The sequence below is a fragment of the Meleagris gallopavo genome, chromosome 2, assembly GCF_905368555.1.
Source record: "Meleagris gallopavo chromosome 2, MGAL_WU_HG_1.1, whole genome shotgun sequence".
Taxonomy (NCBI): Eukaryota; Metazoa; Chordata; class Aves; order Galliformes; family Phasianidae; genus Meleagris; species Meleagris gallopavo.
Genome location: NC_139405.1, coordinates 64,989,576 through 65,002,730, shown reverse-complemented (window position 1 = coordinate 65,002,730; position 13,155 = coordinate 64,989,576). Strand labels below are relative to the sequence as shown.

Sequence of the window (13,155 nt, the reverse complement as noted above, 5' to 3'; positions counted from 1 at the left end):
ATTACAGTGTTTTGAATCTAATAGTTAGTGGGCATTACCATCTGTCCTTGTAGATAAATGGACTTGTTGCTGGAGAACATGGCATTGGTGTTACCGCCCTCACTGATGGCCAAGAAGGAGCAATATGCTCTGTGGCTGCATGCTGACAGCCCTGGTGTCCTTTATTGCAACAGCATTTCGGTTTCCTCCCATGAAAGAAAGCGTTTCCTATTTGTGCTGTAATTTTGTTCTGTACATTATGCCTTACTCTGAAAAGAAGTTTTTTCTTTTTTTCCTTTTTATGTATTTGATATGTACATACAAATAGAATGCATACCTATATTTATATAACTATGACTAATTGTACTCATTTATAAGAATCTGTGACTTTTATTGTTATGCAGCATGGGTTTTTCATTTGCAATTCTGGAGTACTGAAATCTTGTTGTTTTTTATTCTTCGCCGAGGGTGTTTTTCCCGATCAAAAGCATTCATATATCAATGGCAAGAGCATTCAAAGGCATTCATGCCCCATAAATTATTCCATACAATACAAACACATAGCATTCACTTTTCTTCATTCATCTTGCCCTACTGCTGTCGTTCAGCTATAGAGCAACTCTCTATAATTTTTCTCCTTTTTTTTTTTTTTTTTGTTATGCCAACTTGGCAGATTTAGGTTGTGCATTAGATATGCTTTGTACTGCATGAACTCAAAACCTAGTTTTCTGTTTAAAGAAAAAGAAACACCAAGAACTTGAAACTATACTTACAGGAAACTCAGATCTGTTCAACTTTTCAGCTGGAAATAGATAATATTGCTAAAGTGTGTGTTATTTGAGAGAGGTTTCAGTGGTCCCTACATCCTAATGAAAAGTTTCCTAAACTGAAGTTATTTGAAGTACAAGACATTCCAACTAATCAGATCAGAACAAAATATGGGTGTGTATCTTCAAGGTTTTTGTCTGTTTGTTTTGCTTTGGGTGAATTTGAGTATATTAAAAAAGGAAACATCAATTACTATTACAAATCCACTTCCCATGGCTTAAAAACCTCGGCTGTTACACCAGCCTGTACATCATTCAAGCAGACCTTTCTCCTTTATCCCTGGTGTACCTGCAGCCTATCAAATGACATTTTTCCTTCTACTCATATATTATCTCAAAACTGACAGTATTTGTCTTGGAAATGTTTTATTGTTTTAAGTACTTTGGCTTCGCTGTATGCATTTGGAAAGCACATCTGCTTACTAAGTGAAAACACATAGATATTCCCTTTTCATAAAATGGCATTGTGCAGTGAGTAGAACCACAAAGTGCCTTTATTTAGAGTTGTTTTTTTTTCCCTCAGTTATTGCTAGAAGCTTTCAAGAAAGGTAGCATCTAAATGACAATTGATGAGAGCATTTTCAGGACTGATTATGCTGTCACTGTGGGATTACACTGATATGCACTTGCTATATTTAGTGTCGTGTTCCTAGTATACTAGCACGGATGAGAACATTCAAAGAAATAAAAGCTCTGAAGCCCTTAGAAATATATCATCTTATGTCTTTGCTGTTTTAGACCTCAATTTTCCCATCATCTGAATTTTGCTTTGAATCTCAGCAGCTCATTAAGTCCTGTGTGCCAGTGAAATCAAAATTTGGAAAATCTTTTAATGAGCTACTATTGGGGAAGGCATTTTAGGATGATGAATATAATATCAGGTTTTACTGAAGTACAAGTGAAGAAGATTTAGGAGGCTTACATAAAAAGTACTGGATGATTTTAAGGAGGGAAGGAAATTATCTGGAATCCTGAGATGGTCCTCTTGGCTTTGCAAGACAGATACTCTTGTTTCTTCCATGGGAAGTTGGGTGATAGCTCAGCAACCTCCTCACAAGCCCTGCAAGTCTGAAACCCTTCTGCAGAGCACACAGCATGATAAATTGAGACTCCACAACCTAAACTGGGACCACATCTCTCTAATGTCTTTTAGCATAAACATTTATAGCCTGCTTAATTCTCCCTTTCTGTAAGTGGTACTTCAGCTTCACTTCAGTTTCCTGGAGCTGAGATTTTGTGTGCATGGTTTTGTTAGTTTGTTTTAACTTCTACTTCAATCTTTGAATCTCCTCAAAAAGAATTACGAACATTTTATAGCATAAGCCTTCTCTCAGCCAGGTAATATATGCACTTCCTCTGATGAGGCTGATGACTGTGGCAGGTATGAGAAACTTGATGAGGCATCTGAAATGACTCCAGCTCCCACCCAGATTATCTCCCTTAAGTAACCTTAAGTTAACAAGCTTCCTAATACTGCCTATAAAACAATCATTTATATTAACCTTACGCAAAACCAAGACAGAACATGCAACTCTTTGAAGACCAAGACACACTTACTCTCTCCAAACCTTGCAAAGTCAAAGGCCTTTTTTCCACTCTTAATGTATTTACTCCTCCTTATACAAAAGGTACAGTATCACCAAGTATTAAATAAACAGCTCTGGATGTACCCTGAGGAATAAACTTGTCCACAGTCCTTGCTCAAAGGCAGGTCCAGCTATACTAGAATGATTCCTAGCATGCTTTTGTCACATTTATTCTTAGAAACCAAGAGTGATGGATATTCCTCAACCCTTTAGGCAACCTCATCCACTGTTTACTGCCTTTATCACTGGAGTAGGTTGTCTCTAGCACCAACCCTCAGTCTTTCTTGGTACAATCAAAATACATTACTCTTGTCTTATCTCCAAGGAATATGAGTAATTTATTTTCTCTATTTTTGCATCTCTCTTGCCCTTCAAGGCTTTTAATATCTCTACTTAGCTGTTTTTTGTTCTTTTTTTTCTAGAAGAACTGATCAACTTCAACTCTTCCTGGAAGGTTATGTTTTCTACAGCCTCAGATTTCTGTTTCTGTCCTTTACGTATTTCTTAAAGTCTGGTGCATGGAACTGGTTGAATAATGCCTCTTCAGCAGAGGCATTATTGGCACCAAAAAGATTATTTATTTTACATGTTTAATAGCATTCTTCTACATGGCTTGTTGGAGTCCATTGGAACCTGTGTAATCCGCATCCATCTTGTAAGCCAAAATCTCCAAAGGCTGAGGTACAAATCACTTTCCTTTGATGGACTGCTCAAGACCACAGTGGCCACAAACACAGGTGCTATTTGAAGAGGTAATACAGAAATCCTGACAATCAACCCAAAGGAATGGGAATCTACTGTAGCAACATGGTGTCGACAGTTCCTCTCTTGTTTTCAGTCTGTTTGGATTTATGGTATATAAACAAAGAGATCTTAATTTGTCCTAGAAATAAAAAACAACTAACAAACATGCTGATAGCCTATTTAGGATGCAGATACAGCAAGCGCTGAAGGAAGCCAGGAAGTTATCCAAGATGAAAGCAACTGAAGACATCCGAGTCATCCGAAACTGCCAAAGTGTGTGGGGAGTGCCAGAGAGTGTGACACAAGTGCTCTGGTTTTAGGAAGTGAGCAGCAGCAACAGAACAAAAACTTGTCATGTGGGATGCTGAACTAATTCTGGGGTGATTAATAAAAACAACATCATTCTTCACTTACATACATAAAGAAGAAGTCAAACATGTATCCGCTTACTGTGGGTAAGATAGTTTGTCCAGAAAATGTTCAGGAGCTACCATCTGACCAAAAGAGAATGTTAACTTTTCAGATGTTTTAAATTAAGAACTCTGGAAGTTAACTTTTCACTTAACAATGAAATCTCTTTCTAATCCAATGCCTGTCTATTATAAGCAGAGCTACCACTAGTCATGCCTCTCTTAATGCAGTGCTGACTTTATGAGTTGCACATGGATTGTAAATGAGGGGATAAATAAGATACCAAATGCTCTGTGCAAATTTACCACAAAGACATCTGGATCTGAGATCCTCCCAGCAGGCAAGTTGCTAATGATCTCAAATGTTTCTTTCAAAGGGAATGACTTGCTTGGGTTTCTGTATTCTTTAAAGATCTACAGGAAGTTCAAATAGGGAAACTCTGCACAGGTTTATTTTTAGTCATGGACAAAGCTTCCTTCATAAGAATACGCATCTCAGTCTTGTGAAGTAAACTGCTTCTTGGTGATGTGTACTTTCAAAATGCCCATGCCTTCCTGCCTTTCAGAATCAATAATATTCCTATAGAAGTAGCAATATTTCAACATGGCAGTCAGAAATGTCCCTTTCACATGGATTCTGTTCTGAGAAAGGATCTGTAAGGGTTAGGTAGGTTAATAGGTTAGGTAACTTTGCTTCAAGGGTTACTCTTCTACATCCTTGGCATTGAGAAGAGATGAGGCATAGTGGAGACAATAATGCTGTGGAATTCCTAACCACTGCTGGAAGTAAGCTGTGCAGTTCAGCAAATCCTGCTTGATTGCTCTTTGGGACCAACTGCTACTGGTTTGACTCTCAGCCTTGAGGCATTAGTTCAGTTTCCTATTACTGCCCTAGCAGGACTGGCTACACGAGAAATCAAAGCAGCTGATTAAGCCAACTTTCTGCTGTTCCAGTGAGGCCATAAAAACAGTAGCCATGGGTGTCCTAGCCCAGGTCCTTGGAGTTCGAATAGCCCAAGTGTCCTTAAATCATGGACCGCAGCTTTCCTGTGGACTGGAACAGCTGTCCACAGTATTGATGGAGATGGATTCTGGTACAGAACCAATGGCTCCAGGGCTTCCTTGTGCACTGAAATGTCCACATCTTTGAACAGTCTTTACACTGGTGATGGAAGCAGGAACTGTTGCTAAATACATCCTTAGAGCACTGAGGGATCTTTATCTGTTTAGTCTGCAGAATGCATTTTAACTTTTTTTTTTAACTCACAAGAGGGGTCTTTGCCTTTAAACTCAGTCCACACAAACATGAGCACACAAAGCACATCTTTTCCCGGAAAGCAAGGCCCCAGGGTAGAGGATGTTGACGTTGGAAAGATTTCCTAGTCAAACTGTTTTCCTTCCCTGATTCCTCTCTGGGGTCCTAAGTATGAAGTGCATGTGGCAGCAGGGCAGAGAGTGGGAAAATAAAAGCTTTCAAAGGCTTTGTGCTGCAAGCTGCCAAGCTTTGTGTAGTATCTGGCTGCAGAAACTGAGCTTCTTTTGGAAAGTCTTCCTCAGGGAGATCCCTCTTTCCTAGGGGGAATCAACACAGGCTGTGCTGAAGCTGGATCACACTCAAGGAAAGCAGAACTACTCAATGCTACCAGTGCCAGTCCTGCTGCTTTCCACCAGTATCACCAACATGTGGGCAAAGGCTGGTGGCTTCCAGCCCTGCAGTGCTGTCATTAGAGGAGTTTCACATCACCTTCTGGAGGTGCCTCAGCTGGGCTTTGGTTTGTTTTTGCCCACTAATTGTATAGAAAATCAGGCATTTGCATGACAATGTTCACAGCACCCTTAAACATAAAAAAACACTGCAGCTGTGGCAGTGAGAGCCTGCAAAAAGTCACCGTGAATGCAGTGAGGCTCCTCCAGCTGATTGCAGGACATAGACATGGCTGGAATCTCTCACAGAGTTCCTGCACACCCAGACTATGTGCATCTGCCAGCTGATGGCAACACACTGAGTGCATTTACTCACTAGTCAGAGCTGCACATCTCAACAGTGCTGAGACCAAAAAAAGAAAAGAAAAGAAAAGAAAAACATGGCCAGAAATAGGTGTGTGCAGCTTCATGAAAATCCTACTTCAGAGTCAGCAGTGAAGTTACCGCAGCTGTGGCTTGAGGAGAAAAGTGCACAGATATTAACACAGCACAATTGACAGTAAGATAGCATCAACGTGAGTTCTATGCTAAGCCCCCTGGTGATCCTTTGGCAGCACTTGGTGGGTACAAAACACATGGGAGGGAACTGCTCCACAGGGAGGAAGGAGGGAGCTGGCAGTGCAGCTTTGTCCTCACCCTACCCAGCCCCTGGGATGTAGCTTAAAGCTGCCAGGCAGCGAATGTAAAGCAGAAAAGAAGCAAATGTGATAAGGTCACTTCCACACCCTGTTCTGTGTCTTCCTGGATCCTCCACGGTGCTTCCAGGTTGGCAGCAGGAGCTGGTGAGAGCAGCCAGAAAGCCGGGTGGCCTCGGTGGCGTCACCTCTCTCCCTAGCATTGCTCATCTTGCTCTTCCACTCCCTAACTTCCCCTCCATGCTGCTCCCTCCATAGGTTTGCATGCAATTGACGCTGGTTGTTGGTGGTAAGGGATGGGCAGTGCAATCCACACAAAGCTAGAGGGAGATGACAGGAGCTGCCATGCTCGTCACAGGGCCATATACAAGCATCTTTGTTCACCAATTTTGGCAAAGATTGGACTCAGTCTGTTGGCCTTCCACCTCTCCTTCTGAGGCTGATTGTTTTCCCTCTGAAAATATGTCACTGAGGTGGGTTTTGATCCCTGTGAATGGACAAGGATGTTTGTGGCTTCCAGCAGGACCCCAGTAGTACTGAAAGAAAAGAAAACAAATCCGTGCATGCTGCCAGAACAGGCTGTGACAACAAACATCACTGTCCTGATGGGCTAGGGAGCACAGGAAGCAGACAATGACATCAGCTTTTCAGAGCAGCTTTTACTTGATGTCACCTGCAGGGGCAACAGCTGGCTCACAAACCTGTGCTATCATGCAGGAGCTGGGAAGGCTGGTGCTTATTCTGCAGCATTCTCCACATTGTGTCTTCTCACACTCCCAGTGCAAGCCATTCATCTCTTCTCTCTTTGCCACATCTTTTACAGTGTGATTTCTCTTATGGATGAAATCCCAGAGTGACTAGTTGTAGAAATCCAGTGCTCAGGAGAAACATCTCCTGTTTATTGGGAAACACACACAGAGAAACAACAGGTTTTGATTTAGTATTTAGGACACTGCATGGGGAAGCCAATAAACTCTGGCCTCACTCTCAATTACACAGCTGAAGAAGGGAAGGGAAGGGAAGGGAAGGGAAGGGAAGGGAAGGGAAGGGAAGGGAAGGGAAGGGAAGGGAAGGGAAGGGAAGGGAAGGGAAGGGAAGGGAAGGGAAGGGAAGGGAAGGGAAGGGAAGGGAAGGGAAGGGAAGGGAAGGGAAGGGAAGGGAAAAAGCCATCTGTAAACTGACAGTAGCCTTCTAAATGCACTGGTGATGATCTGGCTTATTACTGAAAGCACTTTTCTAGGAGAAGGAAGCTGCTACTGCAGTCAACCCCCCACAGAGGGGCTCCATGGGGCTGTTCATAGTCTCAGTAGGGTGGGCACATCCCGCTGCCCTGCTCCTCATCCCAGAAAGGTTTGTCTGGCTGCATACAAAGAAAGAATCAAGCTGTGGCGCCATTTTGAGCATTTTTTAATATTTATTTGCCATCCTGTATGGTGCCCCTAGTGATAAGGAGGATGGGGAGACTGTGGCCAGGGAGAATACCGTGGCTCAGCCTATCTCTTCTGCAGGCCACAGCCTCACCCATACCTTCCCTGCCACCTCACTGCTGCCTGTTCCACTTGCAATATCCCTCCTGGCTGAAATAGCTCTTCCTGCTCCCAGAGGCCTCCCCCCACCCAGGCTTTGCAGCGCTGCTGCCACTGATGAGCTGGTATCTTATGCCTAAGTGCAAACACGATCCCTTGTCTCCAAGTCTAGATCTCACATGAGAACATAAAAATGAGTGCAAACAAGGGAGAGGTTTTGCTAGTTATTGTAGGTGGTCAGAGCACAGAGTTACCCCTCTGTTAATCTTTTTCCCATCTTGACTTTCATTTCTGACCCTATTACAAGCCATGGTTCTGGACTTCTTGCCATCTCCTCTTGCAGCATCACCTGTGTACAGGCAGACAGCATTAGCTGTCATTCAGCAGCAATTTCTCCACTTGGTGACTCTGCAGCTCCTGGGTGCCACTTCTCCTTCTGACTGCTTTGAAGCTATTTTTTACCATCTCAAAAGTGTTGCTATATTTTGGGATATCTCCTTATTGGGAAAGATAGGGAGATGTTGCCGCTCAGTTTTCTTCCAGTTTCTTCACTCAGTTATTACTCAGTACAACATGCTCATTTTAACATGCAGCCATTCTTCCTGACCAACGTGGACTGCAGCCTGATGATTTCCCACCTAGTACTACTTTTGCTATTGCCTCATTTGTTACTTATTCACTTACTTGTTACTTATTTATTAGTGTATGTAGTATATAAGATTCCTAAAAAGCCATCAGTACAATTTTCCAGGCTATTTCTGTAGTATCTTTATCGGTAGCCAGCAATATTCATGTAATGTTCACTTTGAATACACATATTCTTGAGTCTGAGCTTTTGGCAGTCACAAGTTTACATTTGGGTCATTGGTTTATTGTTGATTTTGGGACAGCTTCTCCTGTCACATCGCAAATGCTGATTTTGATTAGGGATGGGTAAGCCCATTTATTTCAAGTAGGAACAAATCAAAACCATCCTCCTTTGCACAGACTTGGGATGGAAACGGAAAAATATTGGGAACAAAATAGAACTTCTGCCCTGAAGCTGCATTGAAGGTTTAATGTAGGGGATTCACTGTGCTCCTCTTCAGATGTCTGTCAGGTAAATTGCTCCTTCAAGCTGGCATTTTTCCTTGGCGGAGAGCAGACAGCTCAGTCTGACTGTAAAGAGGCTGTCTGCTTTCCCTCTGCAAGTAAAACAGGTTTACAAGTTTTGTGGGGCTCACTGAATAAACAACAGGTGGATCTAAAAAGGCACTCTGTAAAGTCCCCGCAAGTGACAAACCGGGAAAAAATGAGTAGGGAACGCACTGGAGATACCCCCCCTGCTGGGCAGCCACTCAACCCCAGCGAACACAGGGAAGGAAACGAAAGGAGAAAAACCTGATCACAGGGAGTAGATCCTTGAAGTTTAGGACTTTGTGTGCCCATCCATACTCAGTCCTAGATCTCTGCCTCCCTGAAATTTCCAGGGTTCTGCTATGAGTCCGCTTTAAATATAGATGGGAATTTGCATGCTTGCCATTAAGATCAGCACAAACAGGGAGGTGGCCATCTAAAAATGGGACATGATGACTTTTCATGTAGTTGCTAAATGAAAATGTGGCAGCACAGTGCAAGGTGTTAAATTACTTGGTTGTCTTTGAGGAAAGCCCCACTTACTGTCTTTAAAAATGCAGTCTCTCCCTCTTTATCCTGTTGCCTATAATAGTATCTGCTACTGGTGTAATGGGATCAATCTCCAAAAAGGATTGAACTTTTTTTAAAGCAAAGACCTTTCAAGAGGAGCCTGCAGTTGGATCAGGTTCCATTCTCAGCCCTTAGTCCAACTCTTTCCTAACCTGCTTTTGTCAGGGCTGTTCTAGGTGACACTTGGGGGTGTGGGGTGAGCTGCCAAAGGGCTGGGGTGCATTCTGCACCCTGACCCACGCCCAGCCTCCAGGTAAACAGATAGCATTATGGTGCCCTGGGGCAGTCAGCTGGCCTGTTTGTAGCTGAACTGAAATGCCACAAGTCTTTGGCATTAAAGATAAAAAGCCAACACAAATGGAACCAATTCAAACAACATCTCTAATTGGAGGATTTCAGCCCTCTTCAACAGGAAACCCATCTGGCAGCATTTGCCCTGCCTGGTGCAAACTCGGTAGGAAAAAACCTGTGTGAAGAATTGCTGCTCCAAAACATGTCCCTCTGTTAAAGTAAGTGATTCCCACTTTAGTCAAGAATGTGGGCTTGGAGCCTACAAATCCAGGCTGAGATGATGCCTGGCACTGTGCTGTACTCAGTCCCTCCACCCCTGCTTTCTGCCCCACTGCATGTGGTGTCACCCCCCGCTGCCTGCCTGCCTCAGGGAGCAGGCAACATGGGGAGTTTACTTAATGAGGAAGGAAAACAACATTTAATGAGCAGAGAGGCTGAGGGGCAATCCCATGCGGCCAGGTGGGGCTGGTGCCTGCAGTGACAAAGGTATAGGTTGGCCAAGTGCATCCCTGTGGAGTTTTGCAATGGATATTTCCATCTTATGAGAGAAGCCCTTCTGTGAAACCAACTAGCTCACTGCCAACTAGCTCACTGGTGTGCTGCGAGTAGTGCTTTTTGTTTTAATTAGTTATAACTTTTGCTACCATTTCTCTGGTCAGCAGCACTGAAGCTTTTGGCACAGGCTGTAGTGCCCATGCAGGGCACTGTGAGCAGGGACTGTGCTGGGCACAGCTCATCTCTGCATGTTCTGAGTCCCGCGGCCTGGAAGCCACGGGAAGGAAGGACGTGCCAGTGGCTGGATTGGGGTTTCATTCAACATAACCTCAGCTGCTACCTCTTCTCCCTCAGTGGCTTCCTGTGATCTTTTACCAAATCTAAGCCATATGCTGAGCTCACATGTAACCATCTAGCTCATATATAGGTTCCCAGGAAGCATCCCTCCATGTGGATGTCACTTAGTTCTGTACCCACAGATCAGTTTCCATAGTAACTACTGTGCCTCAAAGAGGAAAAATCAGAGGAATTCGACAGGCGAAGACTAACTCTCAGAGGGAGAGAGAGCAGGATAGACAGACTGTGCAGTGGTTTGGAGCATGCCATGGGTTTATGCCCTGTGTTTCAGGGAGACTTGTGCTGCTCCTGGGCTGTTCCTCTCCTCATGAGACATATGGTCACAGCAACAGCTTGGCAGTGTGAAGGAGAACGGTGCCTTGCAATGCTGCACACATACAAATCTCATTTCAGTTTGTATTTACTCACGCACTCGTGAGCACACGAAGGCAGGAGGAAAATGAGTTCTTATTGGTATTTCAGAAAGTTGTCACAGAGCTATTTTATGAACTGTGCAGAAGGCAATACACATTCTTTTGACCCTGATTCCTCATCCTTGCTGTGACAGTGGAAGACAACAAGCAGCGGAAAGGAACAGGACATAGGCACAGTCATTGCACAGCATCTGATTTATTCTATCTGTCAACAATGCTGCCATCAGTGGGTATAAAATTATGTTGCTGCTGACGTTCATTCTTGCAGGTGCTGGAGGGAGTCCCTGCTACTGACCCATTTCTGCTTAAGCAGCAGGGAGGGCTACCTCAAAGGGATGTAACGAACTGGAGAGATGTGTATATTCTCCTTCAGCCATGCGGTCTAAGTCAGGGAACAAATATGTCAGTCAAAAACTTACCCAAAAGTCATTTATGATGTGAATCCAGAATCGAGCACATTGTAGATTGTGTAGTATGATGTGTATTCCTATGGAATGGAAATGTTAAGAACATTAATTCTGGAAGAAAAAAAAAAAATCGCTCAGGAGTCAGGAACCATCAGTTCAAAAACGCATAGCAAACTCTGCATTTGTACTTTTGCACTGGTACTGCAGCGGTGTGACTGCCTATGTGCACATCACATTGCCTTTTGTCCTCGGACTCAATGAGGTAATTCTGAGGCAAAAACACATGAAGCACGATTCACATCACCCATGTGCAGCTGGGTGAAGATAGATGTCTGATTTAGTCCTCTGGACTCTGTCTTTAATTAGTGGATAGTAACAGACATCTTCTGCTGGTGACTCACCCCAATCTATTTCAGGACGCCCATTAGACGTTCCTGTTTCTGTCTCTTTACTAAGTAGGGAGACTAGTGATTGCAATTTAGATTCTAACAGCTCTTTGTCACCTTTGGTGAGGTGAAGCCCACCTGGATGCATAAATCCAGTAAAGGTAAGGAGGGGATAGCTAAGGATTAACAGAGCAGCTTGGCTTGCTAGCCCTTATTGCCATCCACAGAACAGGCTGGGGCCTGTTTGCTGTCCCATGGCACAGCATGGGCTGTACTGTGCAGAATGGGGTTCCACAGTCCAGCTCTGCCTGCATTCACAGTGCCCATGTGCAGCACATGAGCCAGACTGCCCTGGACACTGTGTGGGAGAGCACTGTAGGATGCAGGCCCTATCCGATGGGAAAGCCACAAGACAGTGGCTATGAATTATAAAACAAAGTCCACGTGGCAGTGAGGATATGGAGTTTGGCAGCCCTGCCTGTAGCTGGGGGGTTGGAGCTTGATGATCCTTGAGGTCTCTTCCAACCCAAGCCATTCTATGATCCTATGACTCTATCTGGAGGACGAACACAGCACTGTAACTCTGGACCTGCTGAGAGTGATGGCCAGACTGCTGCTTTTGCCTTGACAGCTCATGTAGAAGCTGCCATTTGATTTTCAGCTTAAACGTGTGGCCTCTTCTTGCCCCCACAACAAACAGGTGGGAGCTGCGTATGGGCAGGATGGTAAAGAGCCACAAGAACACCCTGTATAGGGTATCCCTGCCCAAGCAGGCACTGGGCCAGATGGATCAGAGGTCCCTGCCCACCTCAGCCACCCTGTGATCCTGTGACATGGCATCGCTTCCTGTTGGCACAATCTGACATCCAGAAGGAGGAACCAAACCCCCCAGAGGAGAGGCTTCCTCTACCCATGACCTGCTGCAGGAAAGCAGCCGAGCAATAGAGAACAGCCACCGAGGTGTGGGCACCCTGAGGGCTGCGTGAGGCATGCCGAGGAAAGAGAGCGTGGCTTCCAACAGGCAGTGACGGCGGCAGAGGGAAACCAGCCGGGAGCCCACAGGGCACTCTGGCCCGTGGTGCGTTTTGCTTTGTGATAAAGAAAGAAGACGGACTGCAGCCCGAGACGGAAAACATGATTCAGCCAGCCTCCGGAGCGCCCTTCCGCCGTTCAGCAGTCTGACCGCCCCGCTCCGGGTTCGGCCGACGCGGGGTGTCCCCGGGGCTTCCCGTTAGTTCCATCCTCACCTCCGCCCCCGCCGGTTCCTGAACAAAGCAGACAGCTTCGGAGCGCGTCAACACCCCCGTGGCGCAGGCGGAAGCGTTCCGAACCCTGCAGCCCCAGCGCCGCGGGGAGCTGCCTGCCCGCCGTGCCGTGCTCCCCGAGCTCCCCCTGGTGCCGGCCCGGCGCCAGGCCCGCGCCTCGGCCGGCCATTTTCTTCCTGCTACTGCTGCTGGGCAGCAAGAGCTGCCGTCACACGGCCCTGCTGCTCTGCTCTGACGGAGAGGGGGCTGTGCCTCATGCACCGGCTATTAGAGCAGGTGGAGCGCAACGGATGTGCAACGGAAACGATGAGTTGTCTAATTTGTATAGATAAGAACCACGTCCCCTGTACAGGGGTGTTGAAGTTTCTGTCATTGCGGTTGAGCATATTCGGAAAGAAAACGCTGAATCTTCTCAGGTTGCTTCCTGAATGTGCATAACTGAAA

The 13,155-nt window shown here is 45.3% G+C and overlaps 1 protein-coding gene across 3 annotated transcripts; it reads right to left on the bottom strand.

The window, feature by feature from the left end:
* Positions 1–249: 249 nt before the first annotated feature.
* Positions 250–12,899, bottom strand: LOC146545009 (uncharacterized). 3 transcript variants are annotated; one of them, XM_085217460.1, is made up of 3 exons: positions 12,694–12,899; positions 11,073–11,140; positions 250–6,779 (listed from the first exon to the last, which is right to left on the bottom strand). In XM_085217460.1, the coding sequence occupies exons 1-3, from the start codon at positions 12,878–12,880 to the stop codon at positions 6,720–6,722; spliced, it is 315 nt and encodes a 104-aa protein (XP_085073586.1). In that variant the 5' UTR covers positions 12,881–12,899; the 3' UTR covers positions 250–6,719. The 3 variants fall into 3 exon arrangements, 2 of the variants coding, with proteins under 2 accessions (XP_085073586.1, XP_085073585.1); XR_014881434.1 differs by lacking the exon at positions 250–6,779 and adding an exon at positions 8,189–8,595 and having other exon boundaries at positions 11,073–11,171; XM_085217459.1 differs by lacking the exon at positions 250–6,779 and adding an exon at positions 8,189–8,595.
* Positions 12,900–13,155: the final 256 nt, after the last annotated feature.